Source organism: Hibiscus syriacus, unplaced genomic scaffold, assembly GCF_006381635.1.
Source record: "Hibiscus syriacus cultivar Baekdansim isolate YM2019G1 unplaced genomic scaffold, ASM638163v2 tig00005924_pilon, whole genome shotgun sequence".
NCBI lineage: Eukaryota > Viridiplantae > Streptophyta > Magnoliopsida > Malvales > Malvaceae > Hibiscus > Hibiscus syriacus.
The window spans coordinates 53,790-76,112 of record NW_024062070.1 but is presented as its reverse complement, the minus strand read 5'-3'; the positions used below and the strand labels follow the sequence as shown (position 1 = coordinate 76,112).

Genomic DNA, 22,323 nt, shown 5'->3' with positions numbered 1-22,323 from the left:
GTTGACGACTTCAATCTGAAACTGCAGATTGGCTGGAATTACCGGCCGCTTTGATTCTTCTCATCGTGGTGGCTCCGAGCTTATTCTCGAGCACACTAAGAAACAGCTTGGTTGGTGTGTTGGTATGCCTTGCCATTGCTTGTTACCTTCTTCAAGAACACATCAGGCATCGGGTGGGTTTCGGAATTCGTTCACTAAAGCGCACGGGATGTCAAACACGATCGGCATTGTCCTCCTTTTGGTCTATCCTGCTTGGGCTTTGATCATCGAAGTCCTGTAGGTTCATAAATCAGCAGTTCTCTTGATTTTATTTGTAATGTTTCCTTGTATATTACACTATAATTAATGGATTGGTTCTTGGAGGTTCAAAATTTCGAGACTTTACTTACAAGAGCATTGAACACTTTTGTTCAATTAGGCATCATAAGTTGATTTTCTTTTTGGTTCAAATTGATATTTTAATTTAATTTTTAATTTCTTGGGTCAAATTGGAATATGAATTGAACCTTTTCATTCAAATAGGTACTTTCAATTTTTAACTAATGTAAACGAAGAAGTTATTAACCTACAAATTAAATTCAAGTTCCTAATTGAAAAATAAATTTAAGTATCAACTTGAACTTTAAAGTTAATCTTGGGTATCAAATTGAACTTTATAGTCAAATTTAGATATCAAAATGTATACTAACTTAAGTATAAAAATAGGCTTATTACATAAATTGGTGCCTAACTAATTGGTTGTTGGAATATCAAATTAGCACCATGTACCAGTTTGATATTTTTTCCAAAGTTAGGTACCAATTAGAGAAAGATTAGGCAACAAATACATTGAAAAGCTTCCTCTCCGTAGCATTAAAACCCCAACGCGGCTAGGGTTTGAGGCTCTCTATCTCTATCTCTATCTCTCTCCATCGACCACTCCAATCGAAAAGCACAACACAACTCAAACAGAAGCAGCGATGTTCCCAGGCATGTTTATGCGCAAACCAGACAAGGCGGCGGCCTTGAAACAACTGAAGGCACACGTGGCTATGTTTAGGGTCTGGATGACCGTGGTTCGTGTCACCCCTTACGTTCTCCATTACCTCGCTGATGAAAAGGATGAGCTCAAGCTTGAGTTCTAGATTCAGGTAAATTCAACGACTTCAACTTTATTGTACCCTGAAATCAAGAAGAAGACAAATTCTGGGGATAGGGTATTGTTTTCTATGTGGGTATTTACAGACGAATTATTGTTGTAAATGGAAGTTCTCCAAATGGGTATACACAGGAAGGCAATGAAATTCTGGATCGTTATTCTAGGATCTAACTTTAGCAGGGACTGAATTGCTTAACTTCTAGACCTATTAAGTATTTGAACCTAAAAATGTCATATTTGTTAAGGTTTTGGCAGGGGATGGCTTGTCCTATAGGTGAACTACGATTGCCTTTCTGAGGGCACTTCCGATTTCCTGATTGTCATCCTTGTTGAAGTTTTGGTGTATATTCATTGGCTTGGGATGCTTTTCTTTTATCAAAGCGGTTTTCGTGGTACACTGATCCGTTTTACTTCCTTGAATGTTGCCATTACTGTCTCGTTGCTAGTTGAGTGTGTTATGATAGCTATGAAAGCCATTCTTTTCATCCATTTACATAAGTGTGCATTGGTGCCTTTACTGTCTCGTTACAAACCCCTACGTGGTTCAGTCCCTGCATACGAAGCTGGACCAGGATGCCTTGTCCTATAGGCGGTTACGATTACCTTCCGAGAGCCCTTTTGATTTCCCGTTTGTCATCTTTGTTAAAGTTTTGGAGTATATTCATTGGCTTGGGTGATTTTCTTTTATCACAACCATTTTCTGGGTACACTGATCCTTTTAACTTCCTTAAAAGTTTCCATTACTGTCTTGTTGCGAGTTGAGTGTGTTATGATAGCTATGAGAGCCATTCTTTGTATCCATTTACATGAGTGTGCAGTGATGCCTTTCCCTTGCCAAGTAGTATGACTACTGGTTATTATGCTAAACCTGCATAGGCATAGCTCTAAGCAAATCCCCATTTTCATGGGTAGGTATTTTTTATATTTTCTTCCAAATAAATGATATCGTTATCTAAATTAGTCACTCCGCGTTCGGTTGTTTAGATTTGCAGTTCGGTTGTTTAGATTTGCATGCCTGTATGTTTGCAATCGAAATAGAATACCGATATTTCACTTTTACAGCGATCATTGCATAAGATTATCTTTTAGATGATGAATCATTGTTGAAGCCCTTAGCATGTGTACCTCGTCGATGTTACTCGAAAAATTTGTTTTGCATTGTTTGTTGCTGATTTTTCTCCTAATATGATGCAGTGGATTTACAAGCCGGGAATTTATTTGGAACACGAAAGAGATTGCGAGTTCCGGTTTCCTTTTCCGATTTAGTACGAGGCGAAGTGTAATCACATATGTTTATTTCTGTGGTCATATGGTTGTTGGCCTTTTATTCAAATGAAACCAGTCATAACTACATGAATATACATTTACCTGCTCTCTGTTAGTATTTGGATTTTGGATCGGATTTTAAACTAGTACCCGAACTTCAAAAAGTTCTAATTCTGCCCTCAAAGAACTAATATTTTATCGATTTGGTCATTCTGCCATCTTAGCCATAAGCTTGGTCGTTAAACTGACGAAAAAAAACAAGAATGATATTATAAAGGGGCGATATATCTTGCAGAAGCAACTGCTTTGTATTATATTTCCAAATCATTATCTTTTCTGTATTATAAAAGCCAAAAGATCAATTGTGCAATGTATTTATTCAATTATATTTGACAAAATCACCATTTTTATAATATAATACAATACTGTTTTATTTTGAAATTGGTAGTTGGTTATGATGAATACCACTTGAATATTTTATGCCTGATGCAATCTTTCTCTGGATTCAGCAGGTAGCTGCACTACACATATAATATTTGGACTCACCTTAATTTCCAACATGTTACATGTGAACATTGATGTCATGGGGACAACTGAAGAGAGAACTTGAAAAAGATAAGATCAAAATTAGAGATAATTATGAGTTAAATTAAATAATTTTTTACTCGAGTTTGATCTGAGTATTATATATATTTTTTTCATTTGTACTTGATCTGATTAGAATTTAGGTAGATTTCACTCGAATCAAAATCTAAACCGATTTTTTAGGTACAAATTTGCACCCGCACCAAACTATGATACCTCTCATCTATATCAGTTTCAATTAGATTCTTATTTTACTTAAAATGAAATTTACTTGTATTGGTCGAATTGGATACAAATTTTTACCTTAAAAGTTGAATTGTATATCGGCTATGGTGAAACTTTCTTAAATCCGAGTTAGTTCAGGTGAGGATGAAGAGATATATATTCAAATTGAGTTCGGATGAATCAAAAATCTGATCTAACACGACCTATAATGATCCTAAGAGTATTGAGGTAGGAGACTATAACTAGGGGATGCATTTTCAGACTGCAAAGGCGTGGGGGTGTTAGCCTGTCGGGGCATAGGGGTGCTGGGATGCTGGGCCGGGGATGAAATTATTCGGCCTGAATAAAATCATCTAAAGGTCCAATTTTTTTTTTCCGGATTTCTAGATAATCTGAAACTGAAATTTCATTGATCCGAATCTGATTTGATTATTCGATTTTTTTTCTGATATCCAATCTAAACTATCCGAAAATTAAAAAATAGATCGGATATCCGAATTTTCGGATCGGATTAACAGATCAATGGATTGGATAGGTTGGATCGAATTTTTTTATCACCCCTAACTGTAACACCCCAAATTTGCCCCAATTTGAAACCCTAAAATTTGATAATTTTATCTCTAATTCCTTAATTTGTGAATGATGACCAAATCATAAGAAACATAAAGAATACTGCTATTTTGTAAATTCTATATAATCAGAGGACCAACTTTTTAGTTAACCCAATTTTAATTTTAGTTGAACCCTCACATCCGTGTTATATCACGAACGGCCCCCCATCTTTTTCATTTTCCTTACTTCCACGCTGCTACCCGCCCACGTCGTCGCCGATCTCGCCAAACTAAGGTAGGTGGTGTCGCTGGTCATCGTCTTAGATCCCCGTCGGAACCCTATCCCTTGCTGTCGCCATTGGGCCGTGCTGCTATTTTGAAAATAAACCCCCGGCTGTGAGGTCTCCGGCCCTAGGGACTGTTGTCGATGTGCTTTCGTAGCCAGTTTATCCGTACTGACAGCTCCCTATTCGAATCAAACCCTGCTGCCAATTCTCATTCTTATCGTCGTTAAAATTATTTCTTTAATCTGAAGATTGATATATTGGGATTTTAATCGGAAGCTGCAATTATTTCTTTCGTCGCTACCTGTTTCGAACCGATCCATGTTATTCGTGTTAGCCGTAAATATTAGTTGACATTTTTAATAAGATGGTGTTGACGTTATTTACAATATTAAATTATTTCATAGGAACTAATTCGGTTCAATCTGTTGTTCGGGTTGATCGTGAGAAACGTCACGATCTTTGTTAGTTATTTTGTCAATGCGTACTTCTCTCTGGTGCTACATTTATTTTGTGTTATTGACGGCTCCGATTAAAATTGAATTGAAGCATGATTGTTCTATAAAATTATTATATTAATTGTAATTCGAATAAATATGTTATGTGGCTCATGTTAATCATCCGCTTCTGACTTTATGTTATGCATTCAAACTTTAAAACTATACAAAAGTTTCTACATTCAAATTAAATTGAAAATTCGAGATATATATATATATATATATGATATCATGTCGTACTAGGTTATGATTGATAGAGAGATTCAGTGTGTATTAATATGATGGGGGTGAATTTCACTTTAAATTCAGTGGGTTCTTATTTTCGTGGTGGATCCTACTTCGGATGATGTTAGTAGAGAATAGTTTTTGAAAATCTACTCTTTGAAAGACGTATAGGTGTATATTCATTTGCATATTATTGAGACTAAATATTTTTGTTTGAATCGGTTTGTGTTTTATTTTGTGACTGTTGTACTTTTCTAGTCTACACACCCTTTTAGTTTCTCTTTCAGATTTTAGATTCTTGGTTATAGGTGACCGGATACTTGGAAAATTACACCATTTTTTAAATTAAGCTATTACTTATAGTACGAAGTTTTACTCGGATTTCTTATTTCAATTTTATTTGTATTTTTTATTTGAGTATTGTTTATTATTTATGAAATTTTGGGACATTGAATTTTGATTTTGGCTTTGATATGTGTTTGTATTACGACTTATTTCATTATTTGAATTATTTCATATACTCTAAACTTTTGAAATCAAATCAATAAATAAGAGGATAATTTCAATACATTTTAGGGTAAACTATGTGGTTAGTACTTAAACTATTAGTTTTGGTATGTTTTAGTACCAAAGTTTTAATTTTTTTAAAATTATATATAAACTTTAGTTTTTTTTTTCATTTTAGTATCTTTTTCAAAATTTAACATTAATTTTTTTAAAAAAAAAAAGTTCAGGTACTACAGCTAACCAAAACTGATAGTCTAGGTATTAAATGCGTTTAGTTTTTAGTGGTGGATACTAAAATGAAACAAAAACTAAATGTTATGAATGATTTTAAATAAATAAAAGTTAAGCATTAAAATGGATCAAAATTAATAGTTTTGGTACTAAATGCGTAGTTTACCATATATTTTAATATCTTTTGAGAGACAAGTTGATTGAGCCTTTGATCCGACCCAGTACCCTTAGGTAGGGTAGAGGGGTTTAAGAGAAAAAAAAAGGTAGAGAGAGAGAGCTCGAATTGTCAGTTTGTGATTATTTCCTCCCAAAATCTATGAGTTATTTTTCAACATTTTGACTCAATCAAATGGGATGGGTCCCTTATCATATTAATTGTTCATCTAAGAAACTACATAAGCCAACAAAAGACAAATGCAAACACACAAGCAAAGAAGCAACAAAACCCAGAAAGTATGAGCAATCACTCGCAGCATCAAATGATTGAACCTTCGACTCTCATTGAACCCAAATTAGGAAGCACTTCAAGCCTGAGAGCAGGCCACCATCTCAGCCCTGATGGCTGCAACCAGACGATCATAAGCTTCACCCCATGCACTCTTCATCTCAGCTGACCACATTTCTGGAACTGCTTCCTTTATGGTCTCCATCAGAGCAAACTTTGTCACCTCAAAATGTTCTGCAACTACACCATACTTGAAGTGGGTGGACCCTAGTTTCTTCAGAGTCGTCTCCCTCACTGTAACTTTGCCGGCTTTGCGTAGCTGAACCGCAGATTCACATGTCTACACGACGAACGAGGAACTTTATGTTAGGAACGAATATTATCCGATAGAAAATACAAAGAGAAATATATAAAACAGTTCATTCATGTATGTTTGCAAGGATCAAGTATGTTCTAGCATTGTATAGGGACCAAAACTTTATATGCAGAAGGCTTTACGTACCATAACAAAGACAGACATTGCATGGGGCTTGAGCTTTGTGTTTTGCTCCAATGGAACATTCGAGTCTCTCAAGAATGAAAACAGTTTTGTGGCTGATGGTGCAATCTCAAAAATCCTGTCCCATTTTATGAAAATTTAGTGACCAAAACGATTATTTAAACATAGTTCAATGAACTGAATGTTTGGATCATTGACAAAAACAAAAGAACTGAAAAAAATGCTTACTTCAAGAAGAATTTGAGACCCAATTCAGCCGAGTTCTTCTTCATTGCAGTCCATGACTTGACCACCAAAGCTTCTTGCTCTTCGGTAAAAACTTTTCCTTCACAGGCAGCCATTGTTGTTCAAATAACTCCGGGATTTTAGTAGGTATCTTGGTTTCCAGAATTGTAATCTTTGCAGCATTTATATACCAATCCCTGTAAAGATGAATATTAACTCTTCCAGGCCCCGAGGAGCCAACTCTTTTGCTGGTCACCATAAGATATCTTCAGCCAAAACCAGGGGCTTGCCAAATACCATGGATTAGCAGAACATTGTGTTTTGGTCGGCTTTGACCTTCAGATAAGTGTTGTAAAATTGTATCTTTCTTTAGAAAATCAATCAACAATGTTGACAAGTTGTGTATGAGGAAGGGTTAGTTTGACCTCTAATTATCTTTTAGTGTAAATTAAACTAGAGGTCCTTAAATTATACTCAAATGATTTTTAGTCATTAAATTTTCAAAAATTATATAACAGTCATTAAATTTTTCGAACCATTACAGAATAATATTTTTCTTACTCGAAAACCAAAAGCAATGAAGATGATTTTTTTCTTACTCGAAAATGGAAAACAATGAAGATTGAAAAGGGAGAACATTACATGCATCACCAATGAAGATTGAAAATGGAGAACATTACATGCATCACCAGAGAATCACGTACATTAATCCGGAAAGTTAGCTTTTCATCATGTTTGGGATATATACCACAAATGGAGAATAATATTAAAGAGAAAAAGAATTAAATAGCAATCCTGAAGTTTGGTTGTCGAGAATGTTGCCAAGCCAAGCGTCTATGATTGATTGACCAGTTTAAATTGGAATTTTAATCAAAATTATAGCATTCAACTATATGACGATTACTAAAATGAGTTGCTTGCTTCGAACATTCTCAGAGTTTCAGAAGGCTCAAGTCCAGCTCGCTGCCAAAAGAATCGAATGGAGGATCAAGCTTATCAGTGTCAATATCAGACATCACCGTCCGCGGGAAAGAGAAATATGGCCATGATTGCCGGCGGTGATAAAGCCTTGAGAATCCTAAAGAGAACAATTCCGGCATACATTCTCATGGCTCGAATTGTGACTGACGGATTGGATCGGATCAGATTGCAACAAGTAGAATTTCCAAAAAGGTTTTAAATAAAGATCCAAGCAAACTCCATAGTTACCAACAGATGCAAAGATAAGCAATGAAGAATATTTCAAAGGAGCACACTTTGCACAACTCAAATCTCAGGTTTGAGAAATTACTCGCATATTCAAAAGCCTAAGGCTTCTTTACATTAAATGGATATTCAGTTCACACAACCTTTGAAAGATAAAAGAACCTATGGAAATCCAGACTTGATCTTCCAAAATCTATAAAATTGAAAAGATGGACAAAAAGGATGCTAATCAGGGAAAGTAAATTTTTGCGCTTCTATGCTCAATCCATAGAATCATCAAACCCCATTAGATAAAGTGAAAGGTCTCCAGTTAGATCTGTACATATGTACTTATCTAGGAAAATCCTATTAGAGAGATCAATTCCTGTCAAGAACTTCTGCTGGCAAGTTCAGATCAAAGAAACCACCTCCATGACTCTCCCTTTTAGGTTGCTTCGATGATGGGCAACCACTGTCATCTGAACTCCCAAAGCTGAAAGACCGGTTGCGTTTTCCTATATTGCAATGTGTTAGTAAAATCTTTAAAATGTATGAGTTTTACGTGTATGTTTTGATCTCCAAAAAGATAAGTGCACATACCACTAGTGCCACAATCGGGGGGAAGGCATTTACCAGTAGGAGTACTGGCTTTACTATTCCAACAGACAGCAAGCTCTGATGCTTTCTCAATGCCCTTGGATTTGTATGGAGCTATATTATGGGTATTTCGTTGGAGAGAACCCAATAAATCATTCTCAATACATTCATACCTGCAAGCAATAGCCTCAGCACATGACTTTAAAACCCTCTCAGAAACATCAATTAGTAGTTCGTATGTAATAAAGATACTTACATTTTCTTACAAAGGTTATCAATGATCACAGAAAGATTGATTACAAGCATCCGTATCTCCATAACTTTATCATCGGTATATTGATCAAAGGGCTCTTCCAAAATCTTGGAGAGTTTCTCAACATTTGCCTCAAGCTGCTGCTGCTGATCCTCAAATAGATGCTGTTTTATTTCCCTTTCCTCATCTGTCATCTCATCCTTGAATAATTCTTCTCCAAACATGTAAAATACAAAAGGGTATGAAAATGAAAGAACCCGCCTTGATCTGAAAAGTCTAAGAAGTCCATTATTTACCCAGCTGAAATCTCTAAGTCTCGATTCCCTCTCTTCTGATATTGACACCTTATCCAGTATAGTCTCCTTGAGTTTACTCTCAAGCTTAAACGAATCTGTATGAGCTTTATAACAGTTATGATAGTGCATATAACGATAAAGATCTCGCTTTGCTCTTTCAGTACTTTTTTCACAGTCTTCTATGTAGCGACCACAGCTGTGACCAGCAATTCTTGACCAAGTATGGTCCCGCCCAGTAGCACCACCACACAGCCAACTGCATAGTTGGAAAAAAGAGAATGTGATAAAGTAATTCATATTTAGCAGTGCATAAATCATGTAAACAAACCAAATACTACAACTATAAATAAATTAAACAGGAAAGAGGAGGATAACAAGTCACTTATGCTCTTCTTAATGTGGCAGCTTGTGCAAGTTCAAAAGCTTTGATTAGAAATGAACAGAACCAAACACTGAATCTAGATTACTAATTGTCACCACGATAAGATTTAGTCAGCTTTCAGAAATTTGCAAACAGTAGTGAACATAAAAGGAAATCCTTACCAAAATGCTTGTCCACAGATACAGCTCACAAGATTACATCCACCATTCTTCTCCACAGGTTTGTGACACTTTGGACAAGGCTTTGTATGAACAGTTATCCAATTGACCGTTTCTGATTCATCTCGGCACTTCTTCATCCAAAGCTCCCACATCGTACATGAACATGGAGAGTGTGCTTCGCATAAGCAACTAAAACAAAACTGTACACCACAAGAACACTCTACCTCACAAAATTCATCCTCCTCAACGCGTATTGCATTTCCACAATGAGGAGTACTAGGGCACCATTTAACCATCCTATTATCTTCGATGTATGACTCAAGGAGAAAACGATCAAATTTCTCCGCTAGATCAGGATGCCTTTTACCAACTAAATTTCTGACAACAGCTTCATCACAAATAGCATTGCACTTGTGTGCCATGCACCTAATGCGCTTACTTTGACCATCATTTATCTTCACAACAAAATGTTCTGTCCAACCTGGAAAAGGAAATTTAGAGTTGATTCGCTCATTTCTAGGGTTCAATTTGAACAAGCTGCAAATTAAGGGAGGATTCTTACAGTCATTGCAAAAGGCATGGCTGCAGTCCATTTTCGTCATCTTACCACCAGGTAACTCCTCTATGCATATGTTACACATTGCTGTAGATGAAGACGAATCTGGTGTTTCTGTATCCTCACTCTCAAAAACAGAAACACCTGCTTCAGAAAACAAGTCCGCTTTCCCCCTTCTCCACAAGTACGGCAAGCAACTTCTCAACATCCCATCGATAATGAATTAGTAAAGTCCGAGCATGGTGCTCTCTAAGAGATAGCATCTCCATTACTCTCCTCAAATCTTCCCTCTACCAAAACAATCAATTCAATTCCAATCCTAAAAAATAAACAGATGCACGGGAAACCACAAAAAGAGAAAGGGAATAACTTTTTACCTGGGCGGCTAAAAGTGATTCTTTTGTAATAACCTGCATAAAACCACAAAGGGTTGCAACACAAGTATGCCCCCATTCTAAGAATTCAGTATTTGATGAAGATAATATAATCCATAAAAAAAAAACTATTTAACCTGTTATTCTTTTTAAGGTTTTTCCCATCAAGATTAATTCCCCCCGCCCCATGTTCTTGAAGGGGGGAAAGTTCAATATACACAATGCAATATAGTCTAACAAAAGCACAAAGCACACGCAAGAGGATATCCGATATACGCATCAGATGGAGAAAATTTTGATCAAATTCAACGATCAGCATCTCCTCTTGTGAAATTAAAGAATTCCTCAATCAGCATGCGAAAAAGGGAAATCGTAAAGCTCCTTCAAATTACTCTATCCTCTGAAAATCCACAAGACGCCCAAAACCATCTTTTTTACCAAACGAAAACGAAAACCAAAACCCAAGCTTTAAACTGGATAAAAGCAAAAACCCAGAACCCAGAATCGATACATCGATGACAAATTGAAACAAGAAATTGAATTCCTAAGAGGACAATGAAAGGGAGAAAATCGACCTTGGTAGTGGGAACCTTTGAAGGGTCCCACTGTAAATCGGAGTCCTCGTTCTCGAGACCGTCGAGGGAGTTTCGATCGGTTGAATCGCAGTAATCCTCATCGCTGCTCCAACAATCCTCCATCGACAGATCGATCAATCAACACGATTCCAAATTTCTCTAATATAACAATAAATATATTATTGTTCTTGCCGAAAAAAATATTGAATCGATTCGTTTCCAGCTATAGTTTTACTATCTGTTTGAAGAGTGTAAAGAAGAAGAAACGAAGGATTGGAAAGCGAAGTTTATAATAGAGAGAACCAATTAAATGATTTTTAAAAAATTATATTTAAAAATTTGTGAAAGAGAAGGAAAACTGAGGTGGTGAAGAAGATGCTTTCTTCACATAAACGCACACTTCTGGAAGTACGAAACGCTGTCGTTTCACTTTTGTCCTTGCTTCCTTTTAGATTTTTAATAGTCAATTATACTAAACGTGTCCAAACAATGACTCTCATTTCAAACTAGTCCCCACAGTTTTGAACATTTTAATTTCATTTCAAATTATGATTTTTATTTTAATTGATCTCTAAAGTTTTGAATATTCTATTTTAATACCCTAACTAATCCCCATTCTAAATTGGTACTCAAACTCATAAATATTTTAATTTTACCTCGAACTATTAGTATATGTTGATTACCTCCATTGTTAATAAAACTATTATAAAATAATAGTTTAAATTTAAAATATAGAAATAATTATTAATAAATCGAGAGAATAAAAATAAAAATTATAGAATCTTTCAATTTTATTCTATATAATATTTTGGGTACATGATATAATATTAATTATTATTTACATCATATCATATTATGACACAATACAGGTCGATGTGTACATAGTAGTTAATAATTTTTAATATTAATAAATATCAAAAGTTTTAGGATGAAATTAGAATATTCAAAGTTTAGGAACTGAGTTAGAATAAGTCTCATAGTTTAGAGATTGATAAATATGATTAAATGACTTTGATATAATAAAGTATTGAGATGATTTTTTTTGTAAAAATAATATTTTATTATATTTAATTCATAAAATTTTAAAGTGTACAAAAATAATTTCAAGAGTTAAAATTTTAGTTCATAACATATTTCAAGAGTTAAAAATGTTGAAAATAAATTTATAAATGTTTTGGAAAGTTACAAAGTCTTAAAATAATTTTGAAAGATGAAACAAGATTAAATTTTTAATATTTTCAGTATGGTTTCGAAACTCTCCTTAGGTGATTTCGAAACCTCTGAGGTAGTAGCTTAATTTACCAAAAATTCACTCCCGGTTTTGGAATCCCCTCTCTGGTTTCTTGTATCAATTTTCTTAGTATGCAAGCTAATGTAGTAGATGTAGACTCCATTGAGGAAGTTGAACCACTCTAAATTTCTTGCATTATAAGAAAATATACCTTTAATGACATACGAACGATGACACACACTAATTTATAACTTGCAAAAAATGTATGTCATAAAAAATGTCATATTTCTTAAAATCTGAACGATTTATGACTTACAATAATATGTGTCATATTTAATAGTCATAATCCAAAAAATTTAACAAACACACGGAATACACTTTTCATTGCCCAAAATAATTTTCATCACGTACGCATGGTCCCCCCAAACCAAAATTTCAAAGTCTACCTTTCCTCTGTCTTCACAAAAAAAAAATCTATCCATGTCTTCATCTCCTACCTCTATCACAGTCACCATTAAATGAGTTGGTCTATTGCCCGATCTAGATATGAAGCTAAACTTGCATGTTTGAAAAACTTCTACTTTCCTTTTTGTATCTTTAAACCAGGTGTTGATCTCTAAAAAATCTTTATCTTTGGAGGATAACTTGCTTATAACAGACCTCAAATCGCCCTCCACTATGATTCTATAGAAACCTATATCCCATGCGAAATCCATCACCTATTTTGTTGTTATCGCCTCTGCCATAAAACCCTAGGTAACGTTCTGATTTGTTCTTTGGTAAGCCCCCATGATAAAGCCCCCTTCATATCTTATTAATACCCCTAACACTGATTCTTGTTTATGATGAGAAAAACCCGCATCAAAATTCGCTTTAACAATTATGGGTGGAGGTGGAATCCAACCGCTAACTGAACTCCCGTTTGTACCACGAAGACGGATGTTTGCTTTCTCAAAATCTGAACATTGGCTTTTTATTGAGGTGAGCATCTCTTCACTTCTTGTGTTAATGCCTTAGTGAATAGATTTGTTATGAGCAAACCAAAGCACGTATAGAGTCACCAAAATCTTTGGGGATTTTCTCGTTACCATTAATGATGTTGGTTTAAGGAGGAAGAAATTTACAGTTGTCCAAGTAAAGAAGCTTTGGGGAACTTTGTTGAAGTAAATAATTTATGAAATGATTTTGGTTTTGGTATTCTAATTTGTGTTTAGGTCGGCATGGTAGGACTCCCTTGCACCATGCAGCAAAGAGGGGCCTTCTAAATACAGTCAAATTACTTCTTTCCCATGGAGGTTAGCGAAAACCGAGTTATTAGTTCCTATACCCAAAAATGATTTATTTGAACTGTATAGCGTTGTCTTCTGAGTGACTTGTTTATATTTTCAGCTAATCCATTGGCAATGAATGATGATTGTCAAACGCCTCTAGATGTTGCTAGGACGAAAGGTAACATCAATGTTGTGCGAGCTATCGAGGTATAATTTGAAGTTTATCTTTGATAATTCTCTTTATTGTAAAACCTTCTCACAACTTTGAATTACATTTATCTTTTCTTTTTTTTGATACTCTGTAGGAGCACATATGTTTGTTCTCTGGTTGGATACGAGAATTTTATGGGCCAGGATTCATCGAAATCTTTGTTCCTCAATTAGTTTCAAGAAAAGTGTGAGTATTTGTGTACGAAATGTTTTTTTATTTTGATTGATTTTTGCTTGTTTGTTGCGTTATGCCATAGAAGCAATATGCCTTGATGATTCCTATTAATGTAAACCTTAATTTGCTTCCAATCAGTAACATTTTCTTTCTCTAAACAAATTGTGTATCTTCTCATTAATGCATTGCTTGCAGTTGGGTGGTTGTTCTACCAACTGGTTCTCGTAATCATACAATGCCTCTAAAGTTGGGGCTGGCGATATACTCTAGTTGCAGGTATTGCAAGTTTAATTACAATCTATCTCTCTTTATGTTTTTAATTTATTTTAATCTAAGGATGCAAAGAAAGGTGACGTGAGCCAAAGAATAAACGCTTAAAACTCTTCAAACTCAGCTAAACATCCTTATGTCTTTGTCAATCTCCAAGCTCAAATAATGACTGAAAAATCGATACAATAATCCACAAGTTTGTCTTAAACTGTCCTGAATCTGATCATCAAATTAGCTTTAGCTTTCTTAAGTACTTATGATGGTATTATGTGTATAAATAACGAGTTTACTTACTATATAATGGTATTAGATGTAAAAACTATATATAGGCTTCAAGATGCTTTAGTTGTTCAATCTAAAATTCTGATTGTGCAAGGTCACCATGTGGGCAGTTGTTGTAACTGAGGGTTGCAGGAAAATAAAGTTGCAGTACTATGGGTTTAAACTAGCATCTGCTGCAAGGTAAAGTCAGTGCTACTTACCTAGACATTAGATGCATTTGGTGGAGAGACATAGGCTTTGGTTTCAATTCTTCTTTGTGCAGCATAGATAATACAGTTCATGGCTAATCCGAGCAGGGAACAGTAACTAATTTTATGTGAACTAGGACTATTGTTGAATTCATTTAAGGAGATTTGTAACTTTCAGTGTTTGTTTATTAACTTATAATAATGGATATATGTTCTTTCTCAATGTCGTATTTTCTTTGTTTGTGTGTTGGACAGGGAAGATACCCTGATCACTGAAGTAGAACCCTATATTCATTTTAATATTAATCCATCAGGAATGCAACCTGTTCTCACTACCACTTATCTATTGGCTTTTCCAAGTATTGTAGCAAGGTAATTATGCCCTGAAGTGATTTAAAAACTTATTTTTGAATCCTCTGTTCTATTCGCATTTTTAGGGCAATATTCTTTTGATGCATTACATATCTTGGGTTTGTTGTTTGTCTTATCCTACAGACTTACCTTAAAGCTATCTTTTTTTTGAATGCCCAAAATGATCTTAACACATTGCATTATTGGTAGTATCCTTGGTTCACCATTTTGGGAGCATGTTAAGGAGATATTGAACCCTGAAACATTTATTAGAGCAGAACCATGGATTTATAATTCAATATATGTGTTTTTTTGTTTTTCTGTTTAATATCTTTGACATTGTAAGTTCTTTTGAACCTCTGTGATTCTAAGTTTCTGATGATTACCTTCTTATTGTGTGTTATTGCTATCTAAATTTCTTCCATTTTCCTATTTGTATACATTGGACAAATCTTTTAAATCTAATAATCAATCCTTGAATTTGTAGTGTCCCTGTCAGTCGGGAGGTACTGAGTGTGGATATTATGTTTGTAAGTTCATGAAAGAGATAATCGAGAACGAACGTGAAGTATTGGTCAATAAGAATGTAAGCAAACTTTTCTGATACACACCTGTCATATCATACATACACATTAGTCATACAACTGTCATATGGACTTGAAGTAGGATGTTATTCTAAACAAATTAATGCAAGTACTTGTTAGCAAGACTGAAAACTGTGAATTTGTGTCGTGATAATATATATAATTTATATGGAAAGTTTTAATAATTAAATGTGTAAAATTTATTTTTACATATGCTTCAAAGAATGCATATGTAAAATTGGTCATTTTAGTACTCTATGATAGTTATATATTTCACTTTAAATAAGTATAAATTATATACTTATTTCATATTTTTTATTTAGGTTGGCGATGGGAATGAAGAATACACGGATGATGACATTGATGATATTCACAAAGAATGGGTATCTTATGTGGCAAACTTTATTGTGCCGTGATATTTTGTATCGACATATGATTACAATATTTTTTATAACTTAATGTTAATATATTGTATGCAAATGGATTGTTTATATATAATATGATATATATATATATATTTAGTATTATGAGGCATTAAATGTGATTTAGTTTGATTATTTGTCATTTACAATATATATATATATATATATATATATATATATATATATATATATATAATTTACGACATACAATCACGACACACGAATGTGTATCATCTTTTTTAATGACATTTGCTTCAATGACACAAAATGTAAGTCATAAATACGAGTCATAAATTTATGACACACAAATGTGTGTCATCTTCATTTATGACGGGGGCTTCAATGACGTGCAATGTGCGTCATAAATGCGTGTCATAAATATGCGAATCATAGATTTATGACACACAATTACGTGTCATCTGAGATTTATGTCGGTGGCTTCAATGACGCGCATTTGTGTATCATCTACACCCATAGATGACGCGCAATGCGCGTCATTAAAGGGGTTTTTTCTAGTAGTATTGTATCAATTTTCTTATTTCTTATAAATCTTCCAATAATTTTTTATTGACAATTCACTCCCTCTTGGTCACATTCTTTGATCAATTGACTCGACAAAGATAAAATTAGAATGTTCAAAAATTTAGAGACCAATTTAAAATAAGTCATAGTTTGAGGATGAATTTAAAATATTTAAAAAAATTATGTAAAAAGTATTGAATACAATATGAGTATGATACAAACTTCAAATTGGCTTCAATTTGGTCGGTTGGTATTCCTCATCTTTGTTACCTCATATTTTCCTAGGTTAACAGTTTTGGATTTACTAGAAATACTCTCATTCTGTCTCCTAGACTATCTATTTTTTTCTCATATAGGTAGTGTTGAATAATCAGGTAAAGAAAACAAAAAGAACACAAGAATTTTAACGAGGTTCAACAATGTGCTTACGTCTTCGGTGCCTTAGGCGGCGCTAGAATTTTTATTTAATTCAATGTCTCATAGGTTTAGGTTACATCTCCTTTTATAATAAAATAAGCCATGATACATATTTACAAAAATAACACTGTACCATACTTCGGGGCCGCAGTCCCCTGCACCCCTAACCCATATAATCGTAACCCCCACTATGAGACTTTCTCGATATATTTATGAGCCATACCTAAACAAATCTCCACCTTGGTGAATATCCTACCCCTTAGGAAACGTTCAATGTGGGTTGGGTTACCTTACTTCTTTAACAACTCGAAACACTCAACAAGTCCAAGCAATGCATGAACTTGTCGGTCGTAACTGGCTTGGTGAACATATCAGCGTCATTCTCATCAGTGTGTACCTTCTAAAACAAAATCTCTCCAGATGCAACCAACTCTTTGATCTTGTGAAACCTTACATCAATATGCTTAGTTCTAGAACGATATACTTGATTCTTAGCTAAGTAAATAGTACTTTGATTGTCACAAAGCAACTGAACTCCACCTTGTTAAACACCCAACTCCTTCACTAAACCAGTAAGTCATAAAACTTCTTTTACAGCTTCAGCCGCTGCCATGTATTCAGCTTCAGTTGTAGATAATTCCACATAGATAATTCCACAACAGATTGAATAGTATACTTCCAACAAATAGGCCCTTCACCAAGAGTAAAGTCATATCTTCAGCTTCCTTATCTGTCTTAGGGCACTATTATGATGAGTGCTTAAAGTGATTCGCCAATGGAGTGCTAATTGGTTTTGCGCTGCTCATCGCAAACCTTTCTAGCCTTTTCTCAACATAACCCCATTGAGATAGCCACAGTTTCCTTGAGTCTCTGTCCCTGTAAATTTCCATTCCGAGAATTTTCTTTGCAGCACCTAAATCTTTCATATCAAATTCCTGACTCAATAAAGTTTTCAAACCGATAACATCATCCATGTTCTTCGCAGTAATTAACATATCATCAATATACAGTAACAGAAAAAATAAAAGAACCATCATCAAGGCTCTTAACATAAACACAACAATCATACTCACATCGCTTATAGTCAATCTTGATCATATAAGAGTTAAACCGTTTGTACCATTGTCTCGGAGATTGTTTCAACCCGTACAAAGATTTCTTCAATCTGCAAACTAAATGCTCATTTCCAGATTGAGTGAAACCTTCAGGCTGCTGCATGTAGATCTCCTCCTTTAAATCACCATGCAAAAAGCAGTTTTCACATCCATCTGCTCTAAATGCAAATCCCAATTAGCCACAAATGCAAGTACTGCTCGGGTTGAAGTGTGTCGGACCACGGGAGAATTTTTTTTATCATAATCAACTCTTTTCTGCTGTGAAAAACCCTTTATTACCAAACGAGCCTTGAACTTCTCCCCCCTTTTTCTGTTACTGTTGGTTTCTTCTTATACACTCATTTGCAACTAATAGGCTTCTTACCCTCAGGAAGGTGAACTAACTCTCCTGTGCGATTGTGATTCAAAGACTCCATCTCCTCAACCATGGCAGCCATCCACTTGTCATTTTCCTGACTAGTAACAACATCATGAAAAGTAATCGAATCATCACTGTTAACAGTAAGTGCAAAAGAGACCAAGTTTTTAAAACCCAATCTGTTCGGAGGCTTTATATTTGTCCGTCTCACCCTGTCTCTGGCGAGACTATAATCCTATAAATCAATCGTAATGGAACCATCAGAAGTCGGTTGAGAAGTTTCTGTTTTCTTAACTAGAAACTACTCGAAATCCACCACTGTTGTGTCTTTCTTCTGCTGCAACATGGGTTGTTCATAAAAAACAACATCTTTACTGATTACAATTTTCTTCGCAACTGGATCCCAGAACTTGAATCCTTTGACACTTTTTTTGTAACCCAGAAAATGCACTCCTTCGATTTTGCATCAAGTTTGGATCTCTCATCAGTAGGTACATGCACATAAGCAGGGTAACCAGAAATCCTTAAATGATCAAAAGTAACATCATTACCAGTCCATACCTCTTCTGCAACTTTCCCTGCCAATGATGCCTTTGGCGATCTATTGATAAGATAACACGCCATGTTAACAGCCTTAGCCCAGAAGTGTTTGGGAAGCCTCGCATTCAACCGCAAACATCTAGCTCTTTCATTCAACGACCTGTTCATCCGTTTTGCAACACCATTCTGTTGTGGTGTCTTGCACATTGTAAAATGCCTCTTAATCCCATGCTCCTTACATAAATTTAGAAACTGTGAAATTGTGTACTCTGTACCATTGTCAGACAACAAACACTTGATTTTTCATCCTGTTTGATTTTCTACCTCAGCTTTCCATAACTTGAACTTCTCAAAAACGTCAGACTTCTACTTGAAAAAATACACCCAAACTTTCAGTGAAAAATCATCAATAAAAGTAACATAATACCTAGATCCACCCAATGACGATGTCGTGGAAGGCCCCATACATCAGAATGCACATAATCAAGAATCCCTTCAGTTGTGTGCTTCCCAGTCTTGAAAGGAACTTTAGTATGTTTACCAAGAACATAATAGTTACAAAAATCGAGCTTACAACTTTTAACACCATGCAACATATTTCTTTTGTAACATCCGTAATACCGGGTTAGTGACCAAATTGTAAAATTTCAGAATTTGGTGACTAAAGTAGAAGAATGAAATAGTTAAATGATTATTGGATATATGATGAAGGTTATTTAGTAATTATTAAAGGAAATAAAGGGTAAAAAGGTCAATTGACCAAGAAATGAATTAAAAATGGGATTGGTAAGGATAAATACACGTGGAAAGGGAGAGAATTCTCCAGAGTTCTCTTCTCCTTTCTTCTTCTTCTTTACGTGGAAGCCAAGAGCAAAGGTAAGTTTGATTTAGCTTTTGATTTCTTGAAAGTTTTAAGTTGGATTTGAGTCTTTGGGGGTTATATAAGCTTAAGGAAAGCTTATATAAGTCTAAAACACCAAAGAGAGAGAATTAGAAAGGAATTTCTATTAAGGGTTTATAAATAAACTTTTGTTATAGAAAGGTTTTTGAAGTTATAAAGTTGGATTTGACTTGTCAATGGTCTAATTAAGAAGTTAGAAGCAATTGAATGGAATTTGGAACATGTTAGAAATTGAGTATGATTCTTGAATTTTATAAGGAATATAGGATTTTGAGGTTAAAGCTGATTTACATGGATATAAGTTGGTTTAAGTAATGGTAGTTGAGTTTAATGACATATTAGAGGCTTAAAATAGAAGAATTAAGGGAATATTGATGATTTTCGTGCTAAAATGCAAATTCTGGGCAAGGTGTATCGATGCATATTCAATGTGCATCGATGCACTCTTTAAAGAAGAAACATCGAATGCAATTGATGCATCGATGCATTAGAAGTGCATCGATGCAACCCCTTAAAATGAAAACATCGAAGGTAATTTGTGTATCGATGCATGGGTAGTGCATCGATGCACATGTTAAAGAATGTATCGATGCACTGTAGAATGCATCGATGCACTTCAAGGGGAAATTGAAATAGACATTTCTTTTGGTCTAAGAAATGATAGATTAGAGTATATCAATTGGATACTGATATGTATCAATATGTGATTATGTAGATATCGAACACGAACAAGTTTCGAAACGATCATCAAGTTAAGATTCGATCGAAAGAAAGGAAAAATCACAAAAGTGGATTGGAACTTAGTGAGGCTCATGTGAGTGCATATTAATTCGTTTATGGTGCTAAATGGAAACAAGATTTGTGACAAGTCTATTTCCTATGTTGAATGCATGAATATATGATTATATGTATATGCATGACATAAATTGTATGTATGCATGATTATATGTGTTAATATGCTTTTGAATGAATGATATGAAAAGTGAGATAAACAAAGTATGGTTGATATAGGGTAATATAAGAATAGCTCATAGGTTATATGATAAAGATGGAACGATATAGGAACATTAATTGAGTACTTGGTAATAAGTCATAAGGTTATATGCATAGGTAATATAAGTTATAAGATGAGAATATATAGGAATATCAAATAAGTTATGAGATAAGTTATGTGACATGATATATATATGAGTTTATGTGATATAAAAGTGTATAAGTGAAATAACATGATAGGTGATAAAACCGTAAGCCTATATGATTATGTATTATATGTTACATGATATGACATGCGAGTTACATGAACAAATGAGAAATGTTATAAGTCATATGAAACGATCTATGTGAATACATGCACTTGCGATACATGTGATATGAGATATATGGTTACACATACATATGGTATGTGATATAAGAGAAATAACAAGTGATATGAAATGTTATAAATGATAATGCCCATGTTATGTGATATGAGAGCTAGGGGTATAGTTGGCATGCCAAGAGTCGAGGGTTTACCTATGTCTTTCGAGATATATAGACAGATTACCTAGGTTCTTCGAGACCTATGGACAGTTGCCGAGGTTCTTTGTGACCTCTGGATAGTTATCTGGATCTTTGTGACCTCTGGATAGGTCTTTCGGGACATTTATATGAGTTATGGTGATAGCATAGTGGTGCACAACCTCAATAGACTCACATATCTACAGTTCTCACAAGTGCATATGGGCTAATAAGAGATAACATAGAATGTAATGTATATGATATATTTGTGTTAGTGATTATTGTATTTGCTATAAGATATATGATATGAGCTTAATTGATCATATAAACAAGAGAATACAAATATGAAAGGTGATTATATGATAATGATAGGAAAGAAGATAATTATATGTATGTGTGGATATATATATATATGAATATATGAAAGGTGCATAGTAGGAATTATTATATGTATATGTGGGTGTGATGCTTGTATGTGATATGTTAGTAGAAATTGTTCAAGCATGATTACGAGTTAGAATTTTATTATATGTTTTATGCCTCACTAAGTCAACGACTTAGCGTGTGATTGTTTCACACGTAGGTTACAGAAGTGAGAAGAGTAAAGAGCTAAGAGGAGCAAGACAGGTCAACATTTTCCTTACAAAGTTTCATATCAGAAAATAGATGATTTAAATGTGTATGGTTAATCTGAATATAGTTGGCATGTACTAATTGATTGAGTTGAATATGCTCTGATCGATTTTGGTTATTTTGGTCAATTTATGTAAATACACAATTTTTATTTTAATGAAAGTTTTAAATTTTCTTTGAATTTTGTCAAGAGTCAAAGTTTGAAAAGTCAATGTGACACTCCAAACTCATATTTGGGTCGGATACGGGTTGAGGGTGTTATATTTATTGGTATCAGAGCTACGGTTTAACCGATTCTC

At 34.4% G+C, this 22,323-nt stretch overlaps 2 protein-coding genes, 1 long non-coding RNA gene and 1 pseudogene across 3 annotated transcripts; 2 read left to right on the top strand and 2 right to left on the bottom strand.

The window, feature by feature from the left end:
• Positions 1-856: 856 nt before the first annotated feature.
• Positions 857-2,544, top strand: LOC120200018 (mitochondrial import receptor subunit TOM6 homolog). The gene is made up of 2 exons (XM_039200966.1): positions 857-1,130; positions 2,333-2,544. The coding sequence occupies exon 1, from the start codon at positions 960-962 to the stop codon at positions 1,122-1,124; it is 165 nt and encodes a 54-aa protein (XP_039056897.1). The 5' UTR covers positions 857-959; the 3' UTR covers positions 1,125-1,130; positions 2,333-2,544.
• A 3,241-nt stretch (positions 2,545-5,785) lies between these two features.
• On the bottom strand, positions 5,786-6,850 carry LOC120200017 (non-symbiotic hemoglobin 1). The gene is made up of 3 exons (XM_039200965.1): positions 6,682-6,850; positions 6,457-6,571; positions 5,786-6,294 (listed from the first exon to the last, which is right to left on the bottom strand). Exons 1-3 carry the CDS (start codon positions 6,792-6,794, stop codon positions 6,034-6,036), a joined length of 489 nt encoding a protein of 162 aa, XP_039056896.1. The 5' UTR covers positions 6,795-6,850; the 3' UTR covers positions 5,786-6,033.
• Positions 6,851-7,943: 1,093 nt separating this feature from the next.
• On the bottom strand, positions 7,944-11,348 carry LOC120200016 (annotated as a pseudogene).
• A 2,152-nt stretch (positions 11,349-13,500) lies between these two features.
• LOC120200009 lies at positions 13,501-14,216 on the top strand. Its single transcript, XR_005523507.1, has 3 exons — positions 13,501-13,583; positions 13,678-13,766; positions 14,140-14,216. It is a non-coding gene; the product is annotated as an uncharacterized LOC120200009 (long non-coding RNA).
• The last annotated feature ends 8,107 nt before the right edge of the window (positions 14,217-22,323 follow it).